This window comes from Peromyscus eremicus, chromosome 1 (genome assembly GCF_949786415.1).
Source record: "Peromyscus eremicus chromosome 1, PerEre_H2_v1, whole genome shotgun sequence".
Lineage (NCBI taxonomy): Eukaryota > Metazoa > Chordata > Mammalia > Rodentia > Cricetidae > Peromyscus > Peromyscus eremicus.
Genome location: NC_081416.1, coordinates 50,541,862 through 50,567,230, shown reverse-complemented (window position 1 = coordinate 50,567,230; position 25,369 = coordinate 50,541,862). Strand labels below are relative to the sequence as shown.

At 51.7% G+C, this 25,369-nt stretch overlaps 2 protein-coding genes and 1 long non-coding RNA gene across 4 annotated transcripts; 1 reads left to right on the top strand and 2 right to left on the bottom strand.

Moving 5' to 3' along the window:
• Nucleotide 1: 1 nt before the first annotated feature.
• On the bottom strand, nt 2-11,497 carry Tmem132a (transmembrane protein 132A). The gene is made up of 11 exons (XM_059260662.1): nt 11,284-11,497; nt 8,745-8,959; nt 8,214-8,432; nt 7,302-7,633; nt 6,091-6,240; nt 5,572-5,770; nt 5,330-5,473; nt 3,766-3,968; nt 2,120-2,393; nt 1,593-1,784; nt 2-1,179 (listed from the first exon to the last, which is right to left on the bottom strand). Exons 1-11 carry the CDS (start codon nt 11,381-11,383, stop codon nt 136-138), a joined length of 3,072 nt encoding a protein of 1,023 aa, XP_059116645.1. The 5' UTR covers nt 11,384-11,497; the 3' UTR covers nt 2-135.
• Nucleotides 14-7,931, top strand: LOC131909228 (uncharacterized). The gene is made up of 3 exons (XR_009378801.1): nt 14-675; nt 5,652-5,881; nt 7,288-7,931. It is a non-coding gene; the product is annotated as an uncharacterized LOC131909228 (long non-coding RNA).
• Nucleotides 11,498-12,406: 909 nt separating the features above from the next.
• Nucleotides 12,407-24,334, bottom strand: Tmem109 (transmembrane protein 109). 2 transcript variants are annotated; one of them, XM_059260638.1, is made up of 4 exons: nt 23,892-24,334; nt 15,927-16,171; nt 14,382-14,484; nt 12,407-13,936 (listed from the first exon to the last, which is right to left on the bottom strand). In XM_059260638.1, exons 2-4 carry the CDS (start codon nt 16,161-16,163, stop codon nt 13,545-13,547), a joined length of 732 nt encoding a protein of 243 aa, XP_059116621.1. In that variant the 5' UTR covers nt 16,164-16,171; nt 23,892-24,334; the 3' UTR covers nt 12,407-13,544. The 2 variants fall into 2 exon arrangements, with proteins under 2 accessions (XP_059116621.1, XP_059116631.1); XM_059260648.1 differs by lacking the exon at nt 23,892-24,334 and adding an exon at nt 22,463-22,780.
• Between the last annotated feature and the right edge of the window lie 1,035 nt (nt 24,335-25,369).

Genomic DNA, 25,369 nt, shown 5'->3' with positions numbered 1-25,369 from the left:
GCCCAGCAGGGGACTCGGAACAACAAGCACCAGAGGATGAACATGAGGGCCAGGCAAGAAGTCCAGCCAGACATCCCACTGGTCCCCACTGCCTGGGCTGGTGGCCGAAGCTGCACCTGGCAGGTCAGGGAGTGGTCAAGAGCTGCCCCGGATCCTCTCCATGTAGTTACGAAGCTCCTCCGGGTCCTTCAGCCCCATGTCCTCGCACACCCAGCGGATGTCCTCCTCACCTGCCACCAGGATGGACTGTACAGCTGGGGCCCCTACAGGCTCCTCGGGCGGCTGGGCTGGGGGTACTGGCGCAAATGTCACAAACTCTACTCTCTTCCGACGTCCCCCAGCTTCTTTGCGGGCCAGGGTGCTCGAGGAGCCAACAGTGCCCTCTGAAGCACTGGGGGCCACAGTTGGGGCATCCCCTCCTGCCCCACTTTCACACGGGCAGCCCCCCTCCCCCTTGGGTGGGCCCGGGGAGGAGCAACGGTCCAGCTGCCGACTCAGTTCCTCCTGATTGGTGCCCAGCCAGACCCAGTTATGGGGCTGGGGGGAGGAAGGGTCCGTAGCGCTGTCGGGAGGCTCTTTGCGCTGGTAGCGCAACACGAAGACCACACCATTGACCAGAAAGATGAGGATGGCCAGACAGAAGATACCCAGCAGGGCATACATTCCCAGCTCTAGGTCGGTGACACGCTGAGGGGCAGGCACCATCTCTTCCTCGTCTTCCTCCTCTTCTTTCGCCTCATCCTCTTCCTTCCCAGCTTCTTCCTCCGCCCGCTCAAACTTGCCTCTAACATCCACATGGCCCCCCATACCACCTGCTACCTGCCGCTTTCCCTCCACAGTGGCTTCTGTGAATGGTGGGCTCCGGGCAGGACTGGACGGGAGGGCAGGTGCTGGTGTGGGCAAAGGGGGTAGCCCCAGCCAGGCAGTGCCTGAGGCCAGGGGCACACGATGGCGGCCCCGGCGACATGGTTCCGGTGGGTGCAGAGCAATGTGTAGGGGTAGCCCTTCGGCACCCACCCCACTCACCACCACACCAAGCTGGGCTCCCTGCTCTTCAGCCGGCAGGACAGCACTGGGCTCCTCAGCTGAGACCGACAGTCCCAGGTCAGTGCGGTCGTAGAGCTCGGCAGGGGCCAAAGTGTGGTCAGAGAAGGACAGCCACAGGGAGAGGGCCACCTCCTGCAGGGCACACAGACACAGGCAGAGACACGCGAGGGCACGCACGCATGCACACACAAACCACTCCCACAGTGACAGGCCACACGGAAGAAAGAGCACGGAGGAAAGAGAGACACAAGCAAATGGACAAAACACAGGGAGAGAGGGGACGCATGTCAATCACCTGTCTGCCACTCAGCCCAGGAGTCTGAGTCCTCAGGAGAGCCTAGTGAACCTCCCAGTGCCATACTCCAGCCAGCCACTGCTTGATCACTTCCAGCCACAGAGAACTCACTACCTCATGGGAAGTAGTCCTTATTTTGAAAACCCTAGAGCAAGGGGTCCAAGTACCAGGACCTACTTCCTCCCATCCTCCTCCACCATCAGCCCCCATCAATAGCTGTTGACCATGCTCCCTGACCCCCAGCCATCACCTGCTTTGGGGCTGGAAGAGCTGACTGGGCCCAGCATGTGGCTGTGACCTCCCCAGGGTGGGACGTGCCTCGGCTCAGGGCCAATGAGATGCCCATCACCGGCTGCACTCGCAGCTCCAGCATGGAGACCTTGTCGTCTGTCACTGCCAGTGCCTGCTCCCCCAGGATGGAATCAGACAGCGGGGAACGAACCTAAGAGTGGGAAGCAAATGAAAGTTGGTGGGGGTGGGGGTCGGGGTGGGGGTCTCCTGCACACAGTCTCCCAGCGTCTCTACACTTTAATACACTTGCAGACTCCAATCCACACCTTCTGGCGGCTGTCTCTACACACCTAGACCCTCATCCTTCACTCCTGTCCCGTTTCCTGCCGTGAACTCCATTCTCACCCAGCCTCCTAGCCCTCCGAGAACTGTTCCCCCCAGTCCCTTCTGCAGCCTTCACACCTAACCAGGAGCATTCTGGGGACACCCGGACCCTGGAGGGAGGGGGCGGAGTCTTGCGCTTTAGCGTCCCCTGCGGTGACTCACCTCAATGGAGGTGACTCCAGGCTCCCGTCCCACTAGGATGCGGCCGCCTTCCAAGGAGGCTATGCGAGGATCTTGCACACGGGCGTGGGCTGCCACGAGGTGAGTCACATCCAGCAGCCAGTCGGGGCCGAGTAGGTGGGTGAGGCGGCGGCCACCGTCCAGCGGGTGGGCCACGAAGGGTACCAAGAAGCGCACACCCGCTCTCTGGTACTGCAGGCGGCAGCCGCGGGAGCGCCGCTCGGCCTCCTCAACCGCAGCCTCAGGCTCCAGCGGCCTGCGGGGCGGGGCGGGGCGTCAGTGATGGCCCCGCCCACTGGAGACCACGCCTTGCCCACACTCCCAGCCCTGCAAGGCCCTGCCCGGCCACCCATCTAGAGGTTCTAAATTAAGCTTCTAATTGAAGCTTAATGCCTCGGCTTTACAAAAACAATAGTAACCAGAGGCATCTGGCTGGTGTATGCCTCCTGTTCTTCAAATTTTGTTTTGGATCCCCTCCCTTCTGGGTGCCAAGTCTTCCTGATCAGGCCAGGGGTGCCCAGACCCCAGCTGACTGGTAAAATGTACCCATCTATCCAGGTGGCTGCACTTATTTCTGGATACCACTGGTGTGGGAAGGTGACCAGGCAACGGGGGTGACAACTCAGTTTCTACAGGGCAGGAGAGCTACACATTACTTTTGAGAGGCCCAGGCTCCTCATCCTTGCCCTCAGGTTCTGGGGAGCCTCCCCACTAACCAGTATCATTTATTTTTTATGGAGCTTGGGCCAGTCAAGGCTTCGGAGTATACAGCAGTGAACATTCTCAGGGATGGAATATAGAGCTGGAGAAGGATGGGCAGCAAGCCAAGCAAAGAGAATTCGCATGTGTTATAGCTGATGAGGGGCTGGGGAGAGGGGATGTGGAGGTTGCCAGTTTACACCACAGTGGCCAAGGTTCTGGTGGTCAAAGGCAGGTGACCACTAATATTGTCAACTTGACAAAATCCAGACTCTTCTAAGAGACAAATCTCTGGGCATGACAGTGAGGTAGCATTTTTTTAACATGTGCATTGGTACCCTGCCTACATGCATGTTTGTATGAGGAAGTCAGGTCCCCTGGAACTGGAGTTACAGATAGCTGTGAGCTGCCACGTGGGTGCTGGGAAATGAACCCAGGTCCTCTGGAAGAGCAGTCGGCGCTCCCAACTGATGAGCCCTCTCTCCAGCCCGTGAGGTAGCTTTTTAACAAGGGTAACTGGGTGGGAAGGTCCACCCTTACTATGGGCAGTACCACTCCACCAGTTTGGGTCCCACCACTGAATAAAAAGGAGAAAGTGAGCTGAGCACCAGCATCCATCTATCTCTCTGCTTCCTGACTTTGGATGCAATGCGACCTGTCCAGCTGTCCGAACTGTTACTGAGACGGACCCACCATAACGAGTTGTACTTTGAACTGTAAGCTAAATAAATCCCCATTTCCTAAGTTCCTTTTGTCAAGGGCTTTGTCATTGACATGTAAAGTGACTAATAGAGGCTGGATGGGCAGAAGGCACAGCAAGTGAGCGGTGTTTCAGACCCCAGCCTGGGTCTATGGAGGTGGCCACTGTGTACCCTCAGGCCCAGAAGGAATTCACCAAGTCCTATGGGCTCCTGCAGGTCTGTACTCACCCTTCTGCTGGGCCTGGGACCCTCCAGCCTCGAATCTGCTCAAGAGTCGTGTCAGTCAGCTCAATGCGCAAGGGTAGTAGTGGGGCCCATACGGTCAGCCTCAGTGAGGCCCGCAGTCGACGCCACCAGAAGTCTACCCGAACTCCCTTGGCACCCCGACTCTCCTGGCCAGCCACGAACACAGCATCGCAGGCCTCGGATACCTAGGGAAAGGCAGAGATGGGCTGAGACACAAATGACAGGCACTGATATAACATCATCTACTCTAATCATAAGTAAGGCTACAACTCAAATTCAATTTGGTATGGCACAGATATATGTGTTGAGGTGGGCTGGACAGTGGTTGCTCTTGGTTTAAAATATTTTGCTGGGCTACCAAAATCCACCCGAGAGGCACTGGGCCATACTTTGGGTTCTCCAGGGGATGAGCTGGGCCATTTGCATGCAACACACAGAGCCTTCCTCCTAGCAGGGTCAGGGTTGAACCTACAACGCTAGCTCCTCAGTGTCAGTCTCAGACATTGGTGCCGGAGGCATCTCACAACCAGCTACAGCTAAGACGGTGAGGGCAAGACGAGCCCACCTCCCCAGGAGCCCCCAAGGGGCTGCCACTGCTGCCCGGGATCTGGGTCAGCGCTTCCTCATTAGGACCTCAAGGTGGAGAAAGCTGTCTACCCTCTTAGCCTCACAGGTCATTACAACAGTGATTATTGTGATAATACTCATCAAATTATAACAGTTGTAACTGCTGATGCTTCAGTTCTTGCTACCTGCTGGATATTAGGTACTTTTAACTCTTACAACAACCTAGTAATATGTTAGAGCTGAGGGACCGGAGGCTCAGAGAGGTTAAGAGACTTGCACGTGACCACACAGCTAGTTCATAACAAAGATGGGCTGTGACGATTGATATCGCCCACTTGACAAGATCTAGAACTCCCTAGGAGACAAATCTCTAGACATGTCTGTGAGGGGATTTCTAGATTGAGTTCACTGAAGTGGGAAGATCCATCCTAGCTGTGGGCAGCACCATCCATGGGCTGGGTCCCCGCCCCGTCCCCCACTCCACCCCCCAATAAAAAGGACAAATCCTTTTTTCTCAGCACCAGTACTCCTCTCTCTGCTTCCTGACTACAGTGTAACGTGACCAGCCGCCTCGAGCTCCTACGCTCTTCCTTCCCTGCTGCAATGGGACTATAGCCTTGAACTGAGAGCCAGAACAAACCCTTCCTTCCTTAAGTTGTGCTTGTCAGGGATTTTGTACAGCAGTGAGAAAAGTAACTAACGCAGGTTTCTACAAACGTCCTGACTCCAAAGGACACACATTCTTCCAGTTCAGCTCCCTGGCCAGTGCCAAAATGGATAATGGATAATGAATGTGGAAATAAGTGTAAAGCCGAACTTTGCTCTACAGAGATGATTAGAACCAAAAAAGAAAAAAGGTTGATGTCACACCCTGCCCATGAAGTTTGCAGTTGAGAAGCTATTCTCTTGGAGGCTGCAGAAAGGAACAAAGCTATGTGTCTGATTGCGCATGCTCACATAGATGAGTGCTGTCACTCACCTGCAGGACCTGGGTGTTGGCTGACTCACAACCAATGTGCTCTGTCACCTCCTCCAGGGTTCCCCCACTGTCCACAGTGACAAGACGCACAGGGATGCGCTGGGTCACTCCTGTCAATGGAGCTGTGTTCACCAGCTCCTCGGCCTGAGGGTGCAAGGCTTGTTTAGTTCCAGGGTTCTCACCTTCTGGGGTTCCTGGGACCAGGCTTCCAGTGTGGCTGAGCACAGATGTTGGCCTCTTACCTTGGTCAGTGGGATGAGGGCTCTGATGTCCCGCTCAGACACCAGGATCTCCCAGACCATTTTGTCTTTCTCTGCTTCAGGGGCCTGACCTGGGTACTCCAGCTGCCACGTGACAGGGCGAGTGACTGCCACACCCCCACCAGTGCTATTCTCCACTGCGAAGTCCACCCACAGGAACTCGGACAGTTCAGGGGGGCTGCTGGCAGAAGAGAGAGGAGCCGAGTGTTTGCCAGCCACCGGTACCACCTGTGTTCATAAGCAGCCTCTACAATTATCCCCATTTGACTGAGAAGGGGACCAAGGCACAGAGGTGATGTAGCCCCCACAAGATCACAGTGTAAATTAACAGAGCCTATGCCTCCATCCTGGCTACAGAGCCCAACTCGGCCTCCAGGCCCCTCTTAAGATCCATAGAACCACTGATTCATGTCTCCAAATGCTCACTGGGGTAGGGGCATCCATTGGACCCCCAAACCTGTTCTCTAGCACTCTAAGGTTAGAACTTCCTTTTGTGCCTACCTGGAATCTGGTCCTGCAGGCCCAGTACGGTGACAAGTGATCAGGCTAGTGTGGTGCTTTGAACCCTTGAAGCGGTCTAGCTTAGCAGTCCAGAAGGTGGGCTGGGCTGGGCGGGCAGCTATCACCTGCAGCCCCCTTTTCACCTTGATCCTGCAAAGGGCGTGTGGATTTTGGTCAAGATGGAGACTGAGCTGCAGACTGCATCGGAAAGGCAGACAAGGAGCTAAAGATGTCAGCTTCCTGTTTGGCTTTCCTCCAGCTGGAATCTCTTCGTATTCCTTTCAGAAGGACCCCACCTCAAGACAGGTTACGTCACACTCCTTCCTCTACCCACCCAAAGGCCACCTACAGCTCTCTACTGCCCACAAGTTGAAGCCCAGGCCTGGCATTCCAGAGCCTCCAGGTCCCAGCTCAGCCTCAATAGAGGCAGTGACATCTCTCCATACATTCTGGGCTTGGGCGACACCAAGAGTTGTCCCTCCCAGCCCAGCTCACATTCATGACCCCAGGCCTTCGCTCAGACTGCACCTACAGCCTAGTCTGCCTTTCTTCCCAAACCCTATTTCTTGTCAGTGGTAGTAAATGGCTTTCCCCCTTACTTTGTCCACTGGCCCAAGTCCCCAGAGTACTTAATATCTTCAGCCCAGCACCCCCACCCCCATGCTGTTTAATCTAGTTCATGCCCTCTCTTCACGTCCTTGGTCTCTTCAAGTGCAGGGTCTTGCAACTCCAGTGTGGAGACACAGGACTGGTACTGTAAGATCTGTGGAGTCAGCAGATGAGTGGGCCTGAGTGGGCATGATGGGTAGGAAGACATGTTGGGTGGAACTTCCATATACCCACCCATGGTAGAGGAAAGGTTACACTATAGATCCTTGTCACTTTCATTGGGTGAGGTAGAGGATGCTTTGGTATAAGTTCCTACAGAAAAGGATATATAGAATGGGGGCCTTTGATGTGCAGGAGTGGGCTTTGTCCAAAGTGCCTCCCACCCAGCAATGGTAGCAAGCAGAGAACCGTATGGATACTCAAGACCAAATGGATACCCATCTCGTCAGCATTTGGGCATACCCCAGCACTGGTCACTACACTTCTCAGGCTCCAAGCCTCTCCTACTTCCTCCTAACGAGGACTGCAGGAAAAATAGATACCTGATGTCAGCCCACTTAAGTCCCTATTCCCTCTCCCACCCACGAGGTCCCAGTGCTCACCGAAGAGTAAGAAGATTGGCCGTGAAGTTGTGTCGAAGCAGGAGGGTGGCAGTGAAGAGCTGGCCGGGCCTCATTGGCACATCGGGTGCCCGCAAAGTGACTGCTTCATCCAGAGGTACCTCCTGGTACTGTGGGGGGTCTGCAGGGTGCAGCTCCACACCACCCACCGGGAGAGCCTGCTCCCCAGGTTCTTCCTCTGCGCCAGGGCCACAGCCCCCAGGTCCCTCACCTGCAGGCTCCAGGGTATAGGCCAGTTCAGCCCTTGTGGTGGCACTTTGGGAGAACCAGTGAGAGGGGAACTCCAATTCCACCACACAGGCACCCAGGGATGGCTGGAAACACAAGGAAGGTAAAGCCTGTGGTTGGCCCTGAGAAGGATGCGAAGGAGTCTTACTCCCATTGGCAGAAAAACCTAAACTGAAGAGGTCCATGGAAGGCAGAACCAAGGACTTGTAGCAGAATCGTAGGGACAATCTTGATCACATCCCAGGACCTACCTATAGCTCAGAAACAGCAAGAAACAGATCCCTCCAGCGGGTCTTTGGGTCCAACCCCACAATAGTAGAAATAAAACTCACAAAAGTTCAAATCTCTACACACAAAGGCTGATAGCTCTGTTACAGTGTCTTACATCTGTCTCATTTATTTCTTTTCCAACTCCAGATAAGTGGGAACTGTTGTTGTCGGTTTTACAGATGAGAAAAAAACTGAGCCTCAGAGACATTAAGTTATGTGCCCAAAGTCATGCACCATGGACTGAAATCCTTAAGGGAACCTCTCCTAGGCTTATCAGGAACCAAAAACGGAGTCAGGTGGCTCATGCCCCTAGACTGCCCAGACTGTAGTAGAGTCCTTTCCTCTCCACCCTGGCACCACACCTGCACGGCTCAGCAGCAGAAAAAGCTCACTCACCTGGAAGCGGCAGGCTTGGTGGGCAGTGCCTGCAGGGTGCGTGACATGCAGTCGGGCACAGGGCAAGCTGCCAGGTCCTGGCGGCCAATCCTGCCCTTTGAGGTGGAAGAGGACACGGGCATAAGGCTCTGCTGGAGTCACAGCTGCTTCCACGGAAACAGCCCGCACATCCCAAGGGACAGGCCGCCGGTGGGGCTCAGTGACCCTGGGAGGCACCACCTAGAAAAGAACGAGGCTGCTCAACTGCAGGGTGGGGTGGAGAGGCAGACAACACAACAGCCAGGTACGGGGTGTTAGGCTTCTAATCTCAGCGTGGCAGGAGATTAGGGGCCTCAGTCTTCCTGTGTAGAGAATGGGAAAAGTTGTCTATGGCCACACCACCGTGATGCACCCGATCCTGCCTGACTTCAGAAGTTAAGCAGGACTGGGCCTGGTTAATGCTTAAGTAGAAGAATGAGAAGAGCCCCAGAACCCCAAACAGCAGAACTCATGAGTCTCATTTGTCTGGGAGTCCCTGGGCTCTAGACTTACCTGTTGAGTGGCAAAAGGTGGGTAGGAGGCCCGGAGAAGTGGCTGTGCCCTGGGCCAGGGCTGCAGGAGCAGAAAGGTCTCAGAGCGGGAGCCCAGAGAAGAGTTAGCAGGTGGGTAGTGGCCCACCTGCTGCACACGAAAATGCTCAGGGGCATCCAAGAGTTCCAGGGCCACTGGCAGGTAGATGGGATCCAAGGTGTCTTGATTACTGCCAACTGAAGAGGAATAAGGGGTAGATATGGGATGGCTCTGGAGCTAGCAGAGGTTGAACTGAGCTCCATCCTCTCTGTGGGGCTGGGCAGGAGAGGGAGAAATGGACTACAAATGTCCCATCTCCCAGATGTAGAGGAATAATCCCATTTCACAGATGAGGTAACTGAGGCACAGGGAGCCTCACAAAGGCCGAGTTTGAGAGTCAGGGATTGGAAGTAAACTTCCCAGCCAATCCTCTACCTTCTACAGACCTTGCCTCTCTCTACAACAGAGCCTTTTCAATATCTCCCTGACATGTGCCTACTGCCTACCTGCCTCAGATACCAGGGCATTTGGAGGGCAGGACTCCTGCACTAGGGTGTATTCAGTTAAAGATAGTTCTGAGTTGAGCTTTGTAGAAATGGAGACTCTTTTGTTGTGTCTGGGTCCTTTGGTGTACTTGGTTGGACACCCCCTCGAGGTCCAATTATTGCCATGGCACACCCACACCAAATTTCCAAACTTGATCCCTTCTTCCCTGCTCCAGCTGGGGGTGGGGGTTCAGGAATGAGACTTGGGGAGGGTACCAAAGAGGTCCATGAGGCTACTGGCACTCACTACAGGTGGGAACCATAAGCCTGAGGAGATGGAATATTTAATCATAAAAACCACAAAGGCCCACTAAGGCTATATTGATTTGTACTACAGTCCCTAAAGAGTAGCAATTTTTAAAGCACTTAACCCCACACAGATTCAATTTTACATGTATTAACTCAGTTCTCACACAGTTCTGTAGGTTAAGTTCTATTACTACAAATTCTACTTAATGGATTTAGAAAATGATGTGTGAGGGCTCTCCAACCTGGCGTGGACCTGAGAGGCCAGTAAGGAACTCACCACCAAGCTACCCAGCCTTTCCATCCAATGCAACACCATTATGCCATGTGGGCTTCACTCCTAAACAGGGCCAAGAGCAAATGTTGCCTCCTCAAGGAAGCGTTCTGTGGTCATTTAACCCCTTGCTAGACTTCCTGTTCTGGCTCTGCTTGCTGCTGCTGCCGCTTTTCTGAGGTAGGGAACAAGCCTCCCACACCTGCAGAGTACCTGGACCACAAGTCCAGCTGATGTGCCTGGCTCTGCTGCCCCTCCTGAACTAGCCTTCTGTCAACTCCAGGCTCTGTCTTATTCTGGAATTCCCTCAACTCTCCCTGGAGAGGTTTCTGGGGAGCCCAGAGATGGGTTTATGTCCTAGCTGTACTCCATGAAAGACGGGCCAGTCACCAACATCTCGGAGCCTAGATTCCCTTGGTGGTAGAAGGGGTGGGAGTATTTCGTGACCCTGTGGGCAGGGGAGGGCTTTGTAAACTGCGGTAGAATTCCCATGGGAAGTGAGATTGTTGGTGAGCAGAATGGTTGTGACAAAGCTTTCCTCCCTCCCTTCACTGTGGAGGGGTTATTAGGGCTCCCACCGGGTCTGCAGGGTGGGGAGCAGGTGCCTGGAACAAGTTCCTGAACCCAGCTCCCTCTCAGCCCCACAGCTGAGCTGGGATGGGGGGGGGTCTTCCCTAGAGCCACCACACCACCCCCATATCCCTAAGGATAACAAGTGAGTGACTGCTGGCCCCTGAGGTAGCTCCGGTCCACCTTCTAATTCACTGCTTCCATAATTATAAGATGCTCACCAGTCCCAACTCCCACGGACTCCCACGGTCTCCCATCACTGGGAGTCCAGCTCTCTTGATGGGGGCAGGAGGATAGAGAATACTTCACCATTTCCCAGTCTCCCATAGCATCTTCCACCTTTCAGCCCAGCTCATGTCAGGCACGAGGTAGCTGCTGCCCCTTACCCAGTGATGGGTACACCCACAAGGGCTCGGAAAGGCAAGGCTGGGGCTCTCTCTCCCTGAAGACTCCAAGGTCAGAGATCTCCTTGGGACAGGGAGAGAGAGACGCACATCTCTCGGGTCCCAGGCAAAGGGGCTGTTTTGCGTTCCTGTGACTGGCGGGAGGGCTGGTGGGGGCTAGAACAGCAGATCGGGGAGGGGTGGTGCACCTGGAAGCAGGGCAGCGGGTTCGACGCTGGGGCTGGAGAGGAGGCTCGCAGAGGAGTTGGGACCGGGCAGGTGAGGATGGGAGTGAAAAGACTTTAGGCTCAGGTGGGAGCATCCAGGTGGCGCACAGGGAAGAAGGCAAAAGAACAGCTGCCTGGGAACCGGTTTCCCAAGGTTGGACCTCTCCGGGACATCGCTCTGGGTTTAGTTCCAGGGCCCAAAGGCTTGGGGGCATCAATGACGCATGGCCTCGGCCGAGCGGGGTCGCCCCTCCCCTCCCCTCCTTTCCCGCTGACCTCTCACGACTTCCAGGGCGAGGGCCACCAGGAGGCAGAGCCAGGCACCGTAGGGCCCCCGAGGGGCCGCCGCGGCGCATCCAGCCATCGAGGCGCACATCCTTCCCACTGAAGGCGGGTTCTAAGCGCGCGGCTCAGGTGGCTGCTATCCGGTCCCGCATCTCCCGCGCCTGCTCCGCGCCGGCCCCTCTGGCCAGCCAGTTCTCTGCGCCGCCCGCCCGCGGCTGCAGTTCCCAGACAATGGAGCGGGAGCAGTAGGGTGGGAGGGAACGCAGGCACATGGGCTGTCCCCTCCGCCCCGCCGGGTCCTAGTGCCCTGCGGATCCCAAACCCAGAGCGCCCCCCCACGCCTAAGGTCGGGAAGAAGTCTCCCTGGAGACTGAGCAGATTGATGGCCTCTGCCAGGAGGCACAAGGTGAGTTCTTCTGGGATTTCTCTTGGAAGCTGATGATCAAGGAGAAAACACCAAAAACCAAAAACCAAAAAAATCGTTTCCTCTGCCTCATGCCCTCCCCACAAGCATCTCTGATGTAAAGGCATCTCTCTTTAGAATCAGAGCTAGAATTCAGGGACACAGGAGAACAGAGTTGGGAGGCAGAAAAGGAGACCAAACCAGGCCAGATGACAACCCTGGGCCATTCCGTTTGTTTTGTGCCCAGCCCCACCCGAGGGAGGGTCCCAAATGGTAAAGGGTACAGGCTGGTCAACCCTTCTGAGGGAGACTTGACTTCGATCCTGCCCAGCCTTGCCCCCAGGTAGTGTTGGGAGAGGTCCAGAAAACCTGGTATCTCCATGGCAACCTAAAAAAGGAAAACGAAGCACAGACATGCCTGGGCCGTCCACAAAACAGCAGAACCACCTGGAGCCACAGTGAAGAGCTTGGTGTGGTAAATTCCTGAGTCTGGGAGGAAAGCCAGTCTTTCTAGGCTCCCCAGGCCAGCAACAGGACAGCACAGCACCCCAAGGGAAGGAGCACCTTCAGTTCCCTACACTGCTACCAGATCTGCAAGTTCTACAAGAGAGTGCATGCCTCCCTCCAAGGTTCTGGAGGGAGGAGTACCAGGAACGGACTGCCTTCCTGAGCTTCCCTTCCTGCTAGAGAAGAGTCTGGCAGCAGAGAGACTTTGAGTAAACACATTTTATTCAGAAGAAGATAATAAAATAGCGTGCACTTTATTTTAAACCAACCAAGCACTGATAAAAATAGATACCACTGCGGCCGTGATTCCACATCAAACCTTATCAGTAAGAATGGGCATTTATTCTTCACATCTTGTGCTGGACCTGGCACAGGACACCTCCCTCCATGAGGGCCCTAAGGGCCAAGGCCAAGAGTGAGCAAGTGCCCTGGTGGAGAGGCTTAGTGGCGGGCTCCCCCTGGGCCCTGTAGAACACATCAGGGCAAGGCAGGACAAGGCCATGCTCTTCCCAGCTGCTGGGACACAACGCTGATCAACAGTTGCTTGGGGATGGCAGAGAGTAGACAGGAGAAATGCAAGACAATGGGTCCTCCTGCGTTTCTCAAAGTCCCTGAAATCCCCAAAGGACATCGGACAGTCCCTGCAGGGCCCCAACTGCAGGAGAGTTAGCCTTTGCTTTGGCTGCAAGAGGGTCGGGATTCTGCAAGGGACTACTCTCTCTGAACACAAAGTAACCATAGCACACTTTCCTACATTCCGTGTGGCAAAGGGCAATTGGAGGGTGCTGTTGACTCCCGTTAAGGCACTTGTAATGGAACCCAGATGCGCAGGCTTCCGGGGACCTTGTTTCTCTCTTATCCTCAGGTCTAGCATCTCCTGCCCTTCCCACTGCTGTGCAAAGAGGAAGACAGTGAGGGTCTCGAGGGACTTGGGAGGGTGGTGTGATGGGAGTCTGAGTAGGAAGAAGAGAGCTGGGGTGTGGTCAAACAGGAGCGTCAGTCCGGGAGGGCCTTTTGTAAGGAAGCCAGGCAGCAGCAGGTTAATCATCATGGAGATCAGTGGGCAGTGGTGCTGGCTGAGAGCAGAAGCCAGAGCTGAGGCCCCTCCAACCTGCCCTGGGGGAGGCAGGCTGGGAACAGAGAGAGGGCAGGGAGTCATCCCTTGACTGAACACCTGCAGAGGACAGGTTCTCTTCTCTCAGCTAGGGGCTAGTGCAGGGGTAAAGGTGTCAAGGGTTCAGACACAGGCAAGGAAAGGGCAGGGGGCTACAAGGAGGGCCATGAGACCCAGAAGCAGCTCAGCTCTTTGGTATGGTGAGGGTGTCACTGTGGGACATCCCTGTCATTCCTCCTCCATACTCCGGGTTGCCTTGGCTGCTCGCCTCTGCCTCCCACGAAGCTCTTCTATCTGGCGCTCCAGCCCTCTCACCTTAGCTTCCAGGTGGGTCCCTGAGCCCCTGGAGCCAGTGAGCCGGCTCAGCAAGGCAAAGAGAGTCAACAAGGCCAGGAGCATCAAGGCCCGGGTGGATGGGTCGGGCACAGACCTCACCAGTCCCACAAAGCCAGCCACGAAGAGGACAAGCTTTAGACCCCCCAGGATCCGCCCTAGTAAGGCCAAGACCAAGCCCAGGAGCAGGGACAGCAGCCAGTAGATGACCAGTGCTGCTGCTCCCCACAGCAGAAGAGTCTGGACTTGGCTGGGGCTAAGCTTCAGGCCCTGGGTGAGATGTTCACCTGGAAAGGAAAAAGACAGAGTCAGCAATCTAGAGATGTGGTGAGGGCAAAGAGGGGCAAGAAACAGTGAAGCAGAGGGGGACAACAGCTTGACAAAGCCACGCCCACTCTTACAGGCCCGGGAGACGGATTTGAATCCCAGCCTCCTGGCCGTGGGACTCGGAAAGACTACTTTGCTCGGGGAGATGGAGTTTTATTTATTATTTGAGGACAGTCTGTCTGCCTCCCAGGGCTGTGGTTAACCAAAGAGGAAACCGTGCACCTCTGTACAATGTCCAACACGAGCAAACCCCTGGTACAGAGGTAAGAATCTCTAGCCTCCTCTTCTACTGTACTTTTAGGGACATCTGCAACTACCTGGGGGAATGTCTAGCCCCGCATAGATGAACCCCCACCAACAGCAAGGTCAGACACAGCCCTGGCTCTCTAATTCTCTGCCACTCACCATCCAGCCCCAGGGCACTCAGCAACTGGGCAGCGATCCCAGACAGGGCAAAGCAGGCCACAGAGATGGCTGATGAGATGGCCCACATCACCTGTAACAGGGTCTGTGAAAGAGACAAATACATCAGGAATGAGGTTCTTCTCCTCGTGCCTGGTACTACTCTCAGGGAAATAAATCCCTGACCTGTTTCTTCCCCAGGAGATGGGTTTGGGTCAAAAGTCTGTGGACTCTGAGTTGGGTGAGGAGACCCTTCTGCCATGTCTCCTTCCTGACCTATAATCCAGGACATCTGAGACAGACTTCAGCTGGTCAACTGAGATGTTCTGGAAGTGACAGGAGGTGCACTTGTGTGTGAATGGGGGAATCACCATATCTGCATGGTAGCCACCCTGTGAAATGGGAGGCTTCCAAGCCTCCTAGGGAATCAGGAAGGTGTGTGAAAGAACATCCATGCGGGGCTGGGACGTGTGAGGGAAAAGATGATCAACTGCACTTCATTATGGATTTGTATGTGTGTCTGCATGTGTGCCCATGCAGGTCCACGTGGACACTGGAGGCTGACATCAGGATGCCTTCCTCAAGTCTCCACCTGTTTTTTTTTTTTTTAAGATTTTACTTTTATTTATGTATCCATGTGTGTTTGTATATGTGTATGAATATGTGGGGGTGGGGGTGGGTGGAAGGTGATCAAAGTAGCCGGAAGAGGGTGTTGAACTCCCTGGAGTTGGAGTTATAATCAGTTGTGAACCACCTGTGGGTAGTGGAAACCAAACCCTGGTCCTCTGCAAGAGCAGCAAGCATTCTTAAATACTGAGCTGCCTCTCCAGCCTCTCTATTTTTTGAGACAGGGTTCTTACTTAACCTGGAGCCCTAGTTTCTGCTAGACTGGTCAGCCAGCAGGTTGGTATCTGCCTGTCTCTTCACACCCTACTTCCCACTGCCGAAGGTTACAGACATGCACACCATGCCCAGTTTTTACATATGTCTTGGAGACTGGAACTCACGTCTGCTACTTGCATAGCAAGCACCTGACCCACTGAGCATTTTCCCACCCTCTATTGTGGATTTATTTTATAGACCACTGGCTGGGAACTTTGGGATGAACTATCAGAAGGGACACCACACTAGAAATGGCACTGGGTGGAAGAACCGATCCTGCCATAGGCCCTTCGTGAACCCCATCTCACTTTTACAGGTGAAGACACAGACTCAGAGCTCTGCTCTGCCAGCTCCAGAAGCTAGGACTGACTCAGATCCAAGGCTCCGTGGGTCCCCGCTAACATGAGTTTATAAGAGTGGGTCATTTTGCAGCCTTTCTGGCCAAATGGACAAAAGCTGGAAAAAGATGAGGTGGTGCTAAAGGGCCGGAGGGTAAGAACCTGGCAATCAGCCAGCAAGAGGCAGGACTGCCAGGCTGTATTTGCAGAAGGTGGGGCTCTCCACAGTGGGGACTAGGACAGAGAGGTTGTGGTGGCAAGGTGAGGTGGTGTTAACAATGTCTCTCCTTTTGTTTATGCACACAGCCACTACAGGCACGTTTCTTACCTCTGAAATCACATGCATGGTCTCTGGCCCCAGCCAGGCATCCAGCGTCTCCTTCAGAGATCGGCCAATCTGGGTCAAAAGATCGGCTGAGGCCTCCCTCTTCTGTTGGCCAGGTGAGGCGAAGTCTCGATAGGACTGGGATGATGATGAGTGGACGAGGAGAAGGGCCACAAAGACCATCAGGACAGCTCTGAACAGATGCCTGCTCCATGATGGATTGCTGTCTGAGCCTGCCATGCTTGTGCCTGTCAAGAGAGGGCCACAGGGGAAGCAATGATTCAGACCTGACAGATACTTTTACTCTCTCAGCTGCTCGGTCATTCCCTTCACCACCCCTGGTCCCAGCAAGCATCCCAGACAAACCTAAAAAGAGCTGTGCGCCAAAAAAAGATGAACCAGGACTTGCAATCTAAGCTGGGCACAACCATCTGAGTCACAGCTTCCTCTTTTGTATTCTCCACTGGATCAATTCACCAGCACTACTATTCCAGGCCTTAAAGTGGCCAAGATCTCATCTCAGTCTATTCCTCCAGATCTAAAATCGGAAGGCCTGTCTCTACATCTTAGGCACCATGGACAAGAGCAAATTCTAAGTCTCTAAAGGCTTCATCCCAAGAAGCTTACAATGTACTGAAGCCAAAGCTGATAGAAAAATGTAACTTAAAAATAGCACATAAGTAGGATTACCACTGCACACCAATGCAAAATAAAGCACTCGGTTAACAGAGCATACAAGAATGACAGCATTTGCAACAGTTATCTCTGTAGGGCCATTATGCAAGGTGGTTTTTCTCCCTCACCCCTGTGGGCATAGGCATGAAGAAACAGTCTGTAGATGAGCACTTGTGCAAGGTATTGGGCTTAGAAGGATTTCAGCCCAAGCCTCTGCTTCCAAATCCTACCCTTGCTGGGGGTCAAAGTGTTCAGCGGATCTCAACCGGGGCTGCTCAGTGACATCACTCGAGAGTGGCACGAAGTGCCAATGTCTGTGTCCAAGCACTCTGGTTCTGATGGCACTGTCTCTCTGTGATCTGGTGTTGGACATGAGCTCCTCAATGATTCGACTATCCAAAGTTGAGAACCATTCTAAGAATATAGGGAAAGGCTAAACTCTGTGTCTCCTAAACTGTCACTCAACAGTTTGTGTAAGATTTCTGTGACTACTTGTGCAAGGTTGTTTTCGTTTTCTGTTCTCATCCCCAGCAAGTAAGCAATCCATTTTGCACTGGATATCTTCTAATTCAACTTGATTTTGACATTACCTACCTGGAGGCAGGGTCACATCCTTTTGCCTATTTGGGAGTGGGAAGTTGAGGTCATTCTGTGTCAATGGTTATGATATAGTGTGTACACACACATACACACACACACACACACACACACACACACACATACACACACAAGCAGTTATGTTTTCATCTATCCTTTCTGGCTTAGAGCTCACATATCTCATATAATTTAATACATAGAAAGAACAAAAAAGGTACCTCTTATAAAAAAAAAAATAGCCTTTTAGCCAGCTTCCTGCAACATCTTCAGAGGATGAAGGATAAAAGACAGCCCTTTCCAACAGAGTTTATGTTAGTAAGACCATTTTTAGAGATCTCCCCAGATAACCTCGGGATTAGAGGGGTAATTGCCAGGGGGCTCAGCCATGCCTTTAGGGGATGAGACTTTCATCCTCAACCTCTGAGGAAGGAGGGTGGCTAATGTTTTCGTTGATTCCCATGACCAATCTGTGTGCTGAACATACCTATATAATGTGACCAATCTTTGGTGGGTTATCCTTTCCAAGGTTATTTCCTGATCTTTCACCCACTGATACATTACTAACATCTGAAGAGAAGCTGCACCATAATGATTAAAATGTTAACTGTTGCTGGGGTAGGTAGTTCAGCGTCAGATGGCTTGCCTAGCATGTGGATGGCCTTGGATTTAATCCCCAAAACAGGTAGATAGATAACTGCTAAATAATCTTTATAGTTATAGAATCCATAACTTCTGGCGACTTTTAGATTACATCAGGATGTGTAATATCCTTTCTTGTTCTTTAATTCTATGCTTCAACTAATACAAAACATGTAAATAAATGGCTACAAAGTCTAACTTACAGATAAGTAATGTCTTTCTAAGAACTACAGGGACTTGCCCCAGTAGTTATTCATGATATTCTAGCCAGAAGGAAAAAAAAAAAAGATGGAGCTGCATGCCCTGGATGAGAAGACCCCACTCAGCATGCAGCACCCCCGTCCCCACCATATTTCACTCTACAAAACCCGTTCATATATCTGCACTCCATATGATGGAGATTTGAGGCCAACAGCCCCTTGATTTCTCAGAGACAGGCCCTGAGTGAATCTGATTTCCTTCCCACAAATTCTCTCCCGAGTATTTGCTTTCGAGCAATGAGAGGCAGGAGCTCTGTTCACAACTTCACATGCCAGTCGCCAAGTCCCAGCTTATTTTACCTGTTCTCTGTCTGGACATAAGTCAAGGTTCCTATAGCCCCTTTATCAGGTTCAATGAATTGGCTAAAGAGAGTCAAGAGTTCGGGGAAACGTTGTGGAAATTACTTTAACTACGTAAAGATACGTTACATTTGTTTATGCTGTGGAATATTACTTAAACTGTGTAAAAGTTTTAACTATGAAAAGATGTGTTGCTGTTGCACCTGGCCTGCCTAAGGCACCTGATTGGTCTAATAAAAGGCTGAATAGCCAATAGCTAGGCAGAGAAAGGACAGACGGGGCTAGCGGGCAGAGAGAATAAGTAGGAGGAGAAATCTAGGCTTGGGAGAGGAAGAGAGAAGGACAGAACAAGGGAGAAAGAGAGGAACACACCGGGGCCAGAAGCCAGGCAGACAGACAGACATGGAGAAGCAGTGAAAGTAAGATATACAACAGGAAAGAAAGGTAAAAATCCCGAGGCAAAACATAGATGAAGAGAAACAGGATAATTTAAGTTTTAAGAGCTAGTGGGGCAAGCATAAAATAAGGCTGATCATTCATAACTAATAAGACTCCGTTTCATGATTTGGGAGCAGGTTGGTGTCTACCACCCCCCAAAAAAAGTCTGGTACAAGGAAACAGTTTCACTGGCTGGATGATCACAAATAGTTCTTATAAAGGCTACTGATGTGCACCAGCTGTGAAGATGTCAGCACCAGGTATGGGGGAAGGAGTGCAGAGGGTCCATGCCCTGTCTGGGTATACCACCCTCAGAGGGCCTCTATGTATTCAGTGATCAGACAGCACTCCAAACCCTGTCTTTTCTGGATTACCCTAGAAGTTTCATTACAAAGTGTGATAAACCAATTCTCTGGCCATTGGCATCAACTCAATCATTAGCCACTCTTTCTCCTCAGAGGTACCAACTCTTTAAGACATGGCTGGTCCCCTGGCAATTACCCCCTCCAATCCTGTAGTTATCTAGGGAGCATTCTAAAATGGTGTTACTCACATAAAAGGTATATTTGAAAGGGCTGTCTTCACCCTTTAGCCTCTGAAGACATGGCAGAAAGCCAGGCCAAAGGGCTAATGATTTTGACAAAAGGTATCTTCCCATGTATTAAATTACAAGGGATATGTGGGCTCTGAACCAGGAAGGATAGAGAAAAACAAACTGCTGGTGTATGTGTTTCTGTGTATGTGTGTGTGTGTGTGTGTGTGTGTGTGTGCAAACTGGTAGTGTGTGTTATATCACACCATTGACATAAAATGATCTCAACTTCCTACTGCCAAATTAAGCAAAGGGTTAAGGAACAGCCCTTAAGGAAAGATTATCATGAATAAAAAGCAGACACTGGACTGGTTTTGAATGCACTAATCTCAACCTCACGGGTACTTACCCAGGTAGGCATTGTTATCCCCTGATGATGAAATCGAGGAAGAATGGGCAGTATGTGGGAAAACCCGGCTGTGAATTCAGGTGCATCTAAAGAGCACTCCTTCTTTGTCCACAACCACTCTGTTGTGCTGTGTTCAATTTAGAAGTTACTGACAAAGTCACATAATAGATTATCCATAAGTAAAACACACTTGGCATCTACCAACCATCTCAGGGAATTATGATGAAAATTCACCCAGGCACTCTGTGCTCTGATCTCATCTATAACATGATGCCACGGATGAGTTAAGACTCAGCAAGTACCAACTTATTGAAGCAGGTAAGGATCAGGAAGAAGAATGTTTGCAGGTCCACCTCTTTTTTGACACTCTGCTGGAGAAATGTCAAAAGGCTCTAAGCAAATCCTGTTCTTCCTCGGGCTCAAAAAGGCACCTGCAGTTCCAGAGTCTCTGTGATTCAGAGCTGAGGAGTAGAGACTGAGGAAGCCTCTAAGGTGGAGGTGAGGCCAAGTTTTGAAGTGTTTGTGGTTATCACGGTACTGGGGGAGTTGGCCACAAATTTAGAGCCATCTGGATAGCAGAGAGGGAAAAGAAAGATGTTCTCATTTGGGCAGAGAAGGATCCAGAAAAAGACTTCTAAAAATACTATATTTGGGGTAACTTCTGGCCCAGAAACAGCTACCCAACACCCCTCCCAAGGCCTGTAAGGTCAAGTGGAGTTGCAAAACACAAGAGTTCAAGTGCAAGAACTTGGGCTGGGAAAGCCATCTACTCTTTGGCACAAATCAAGAGCCAGGTGGTTCCCACCTGCCACTGGTGGGAGACATGGAAAACATGGGTTAGTTCCTGAGCTATCTGGGTCATGCTGGGGCCTTAAAGAGCAGGGTTGCTATCTTGGGTTGGATTCTATATCCAAGGACCTCCAACAGGAGGAATCAGGTGTCGTCTCTTCCCTCCTAGAAGGTCAGGGTGATGTGAGCTGCTACTCCCACGGCAGCCTGCTGTGTTTCCTGTGCCAGCTTTAACTTGAAGTAGCCATCTGCCTCAGTCTGGGGACCTTGAAATAAACCCTCCACAGTGAGGCCAGCACTGTTCTGCCAGGTGACCTGAAGTGTTCCAGAAAATGCATCTCACAGGATTCCAGAGAACACTGGTTGTTGAGAGGTAGTGAGGACAAGTGACAAGCGGCTTTCTTTACCAGTTCCTTTTTCTTTTTTCACTTTTTTTTTTTTTTTTTTGAGAGAAGCCCAGGCAGTATGAATCTGACCAACCACCATGCTTCCTCATGCCTCTTAAGAACTTTTTGCCAGGCAGTTGGTGGTGCATGCCTTTAATCCCAGCACTGAGGGGGCAAAAGCAGGGGGATCTCTGTAAATGTGAGGCCAACCTGGTCTACAAAGTGAGTTCCAGGACAGCCAGAGCTGTTACACAGAGAAATCCTGTCTTGGGGAAAAAAAAAAAAAAAAAAAAAAAAAAGAGGTTTATAGTTTTGTTGCTGTTTGAGCCAGGGTCTGATGTAGCCCAGGCTGGCCTGAACTCATTATGCTGCTGAGGATGACTTTGAACTCCTGATCCTCCTGCTTCCATCTCCCAAGTATTGCGTTTGCAAGTGCGTGCCACTCATATGTTGCACTGGGGACTGAACCTGGGGCTTTGTGTATAAAGGCAAATAAATACTCCACCAACTGAGGAGTATTTGTGGTTACCACGGTACTGCAGGAGTTGGCCACAACTCCTGATTATGTCTGGACATAAGTCAAGGTTCCTATAGCCAGCCTTCATCACATTATTATTATTGGTTTTTTGAGACAGGGTTTCTCTGTGTAGCCCTGGCTGTCCTGGAACTTGCTCTGTAGACCAGGCTGGCCTCAAACTCAAGAGATCCATCTGCCTTGGCCTCCTGAGTGCTGGGATTAAAGGCCTAGCTCCTCATCAAATTAGTAATGCAGAAAGATGCTATGGTCATTAAGAGTCAAATAGCCTTAGCCTCTAAAAGATGGAAGCATGTCTGAAACTTTTTTGCTTACTGAGACAAACAGGAGGTACTCAATAATAAATGGTAATATGTATAAGTTATCAATGTTTTGTTTGTATAATTTATAATTAACAAAGTGCTTATTATCTACCTCATTTAATTCTTATGGCAGTGTGTGTGTGTGTGTGTGTGTGTTTGTGTGTGCGCGCGCGCGCATGTGTAGAAGCCAAAGACCAACTCAAGCCAAGGTGGTTCTCTCCTTGTACCATGTGGGTCCCAGGGATCAAGTTCATCAGGCAGGTGCCTTTTCCCCATGGAGCATCTCACCAGCCTTAATTATCTTATAGTTATCATATAACTATAGTTATGTTCTATTTTGCTTAGAGCAGAAATGGGACTTGATCCCCAAGCCCAGAAGCTCTGGCTTGCCCTTTCCATTGTCCCATACTTCAGTACTGCCTTGGTAATGCCTGCTCTCTGCCCATGGGAACATACAGTTCCACCAAGCACCATCAAGCTCAAAGCAGAAGACACCCAAATCTCCCAAGAAGAGTCCTCATACTAGGAGATGGCTCACCTGCTGAGTTGACAGGTTATACACCAAGGAGGTAAGAGGGGACAGTCAAAGATAGCCCTGAGACTGGCCACTCCTGTTCAGACAGCTGCAATTCAGCTCAGGCAGGAGCAGTCTCAGCGGGGGGAACTGCTTTACTTACTATGGTGGTGAGAAGTCGATATATGTTCAGCTGTGGTTTTCTCAGCCCGGGTAGGGTGGGGCTGGCCACTCTGTCCCCTGTCAGCACTCCTTCCTCTTCTTTTTCCTTTCTCACTATAAATCACTACAAGGGCAGGAACTAACTTGGTGCCCTCTGCTGGCCCCAACTGTCCCTTCACTACTCACAGCCGTCCTGTGGATCAGCGGTCCTCAATTCTGGACTGCCCATCTGGACTGCCTGCATAGCCTGTTAAACAAGGATGTCTGCCCCACCCAGGCAACACACTCGGACTCTCCCAGGGAGGAGCTCAGCTTTGTTTTTTTTTTTTTTTTAAAGAGCCCCAGGATTCCTGAGGCAAAAATCTGACAGCGGTTGCAAAGGTCAGAAGCCCAGAGAAGAAAAGCGTACTTCAAGCAAAGCCTCCTAAGAGCTCTCTGTACAAAGGACATAGGCTCAATTCTATCACAAACTAGCTGTCACTACCTTTACACTTGTTACTTAACCTATCTGACTTTCAATCTCCTCAAATGTAAATCCTGTTGAAACTGGGTTAAGAGTTGCTTTGGGAAGTTAAATCGTTTGTGCAAGCACCCTGTTCACAGTTTGTCCCATAGCCTCCCAACAACTCAGTCTAACTTGACACTAACTTTTCTTGGAATCCCCAGCACCTAGCATAGAATGACGATGCTTGCTTCAAGACTATCAGAAGCCTGCCAAGAAGCCACAAGGGTAAGACATATAAAGACTTGGAGAAGTGGGAGAGAGGCTATGTGAACAGTGAATCCAAATATACAACAGCCACATGAGAAGCACAGCTGAGATCCTAAACGCGGAGAAGTCACCACTAAGGAGAATGAAGTCAGCGTTCTGGCAGGTCGCGGAGGCAGCCCTAGCTAAACCCCTGACAGCTGCTACCCAGCAACTGTTTGGGGGGCAGGGTGACTGCAAAGGGGAGCAGCCTTGCCGCTCCCTTCCCAAGACCAGACTCCCGACGACAGGGTGTCAGTGGCATGTGCTATTTCGAACAGCACATGCCCTGCCAAGCGCTTCATAGTGGCGTCGCAAGGTCCATGAGGTCGGGGTACCCAGAGGGGGGCTCCAACTGGAGAAGTAGGAGGCTGGACCATGGGGCTAGGGAAGGTTGTGCGGCTCAGCACTGGCCTCATCCCCAAGTCTGGCAGCTGCTCCCTCTACTGGACCTCAACGTTCGAACCCTCTTTTCCCGGGAAACACTTTCCTCCTGGGTTACCTAGTAACAACGCCCCCGGTTGCATAGCAACGAGGATCCGGGTCCCAGGCTTGCTAAGCCTCATGCTCCACGTTCGACCCCTCCCCACTCGGGCTCACAGGCCTAGCGGCTCCGCCCTGTAGTCGCCTGCAAATCTGTCCCTTAAGCTGCGTCTACAGCGGGATCTCGGACCGCACTTACCCTGCTCCGGCCACCACTATCCTTCACGTGCGACTTCGCTAAAAAACGCGCCAGCAAACCCGCGCCTCAACTCCCCGGGTGTTGGTTTATAATCTGCGCATGCGTGGGGCGATTGAGCTGGGAGACTGGCGGGCCTCTTTGCTGCCCGAGCGGACACCGTGGGCGCATGCGCTTTGTTCGCTCCATTACGGTTTGTGTGCATCTGTGTTTCCCATAGAAGCATTTCCAAGAAAAGAATGGCGTCGGAAATTGGAGCTGGAACGGAAGCGAAGCCTTTGGCAGGAAAGGGGGAAAAAATAATAATTCTATCGAGGCTGTGGCGTGGGTAGAGTCGGTGGTTAGTTCGGGATTCGGTGCTGATCGGAGTCTGCCACGCATTTAGGGCAGCCCAATTTCCCGAGGCAGGGATGCTGCTCCTGCGGCATCGCGGGAAGTGTAGTTCTTAGGCGGGGCTCCGGATAGCACCTGGAGGGTTGAGGAAAATTCTCGCTAAAAAGGGACAAAAGGAGAAGAAAGCAAAATGTCTTAGTGGACACGTTAGCGGTGCACTGCCTTGGGGAAACTCATCCGCTACGGGAGAGAGCAAAACCTCACCCCAACTGTGCAGGTGACTCCCCGCCAAGCTTTGCTTAGACTTGTAGAAGAAGGAAGCAGCTGCGCCCCCCTACTTCCCCCGCCTTTTAGAACCACTGAGGTAGCTTTGTGAATGGGGTAGGCACAGGGATTTAAAATTTTAACTTACCATGTATTTGTTTTGTGTGTGTGTTTGGGTGTGAGCATCACAGACTACCGTTGAGATCAAAAGACAACTTGGCGGAGTCACTTCTCTCCTACTATGTGGAGCCCATGGAATTCAGGCTGTCAGGCTTGGCGACAAGCACCTTTATTGCTGCTCCATCTTAGCTACCCAGTATTGTTGCTGTTGTTTTTAATCCCCATGGATGGCTGCCATAAGACAGCCCCCCTTTAAGGTTAAAATTCCTTCTTCAGAAACAAACTCTGCCCCACCCCCTTCTTCAATCAGCCTTCCAATTCTCCCTTCACACCAAATCTGTCACCTCACACAGTTGTTTCTCTATCAGGTGTTTCTCAGACTCATCCATCTTCTTCATCTTCCTCGGCACCTTTGGTTGCTTCCTGCCTCTCGGTTGGAGTTTTCTTTCCAGAACCGGTCCTGGTAGAATCCTCATTTTGGAGGCTTCTATAGTTGCAACTTAACATTTGCTTGTGGAATTTCTTCTTCCAATTTCAGTTTGCCTCAAAAGAAAAGATTATTCCAGGGGTGGTAGGATGGTAGTGGTGTTTCTGGGTTCTTAATCATCCTTGATTTTAGGTTGCAAGTACCTTGGGAAATTAACATAGGGCCACACATTGAGGTAGGACAGAAAAATGGAAATGGATGGGAACATGGGAATGGAAAGGAGGCCCTCACTCTGGAGTCTGGTTAAAGCTTCCCACTGGCTAAGATCAAGACTCCA

What these genes read in the sequence shown, in the direction of transcription:
- Tmem132a (XM_059260662.1), bottom strand. Translation starts at nt 11,383, where the DNA reads ATGTGCGCCTCGATGGCTGGATGCGCCGCGGCGGCCCCTCGGGGGCCC. An exon ending in ACCAAGCCTGCCGCTTCCAG is followed by an intron (nt 7,634 to 8,213) that starts GTGAGTGAGCTT and finishes TTGTGTTTCCAG; the next exon opens with CCATCCCTGGGTGCCTGTGT. An exon ending in GTCCCAGGCCCAGCAGAAGG is followed by an intron (nt 2,394 to 3,765) that starts GTGAGTACAGAC and finishes CCCGCCCCGCAG; the next exon opens with GCCGCTGGAGCCTGAGGCTG.
- Tmem109 (XM_059260638.1), bottom strand. Translation starts at nt 16,163, where the DNA reads ATGGCAGGCTCAGACAGCAATCCATCATGGAGCAGGCATCTGTTCAGA. An exon ending in CCATGCATGTGATTTCAGAG is followed by an intron (nt 14,485 to 15,926) that starts GTAAGAAACGTG and finishes TCTCTTTCACAG; the next exon opens with ACCCTGTTACAGGTGATGTG. An exon ending in GAGTGCCCTGGGGCTGGATG is followed by an intron (nt 13,937 to 14,381) that starts GTGAGTGGCAGA and finishes TTTCCTTTCCAG; the next exon opens with GTGAACATCTCACCCAGGGC.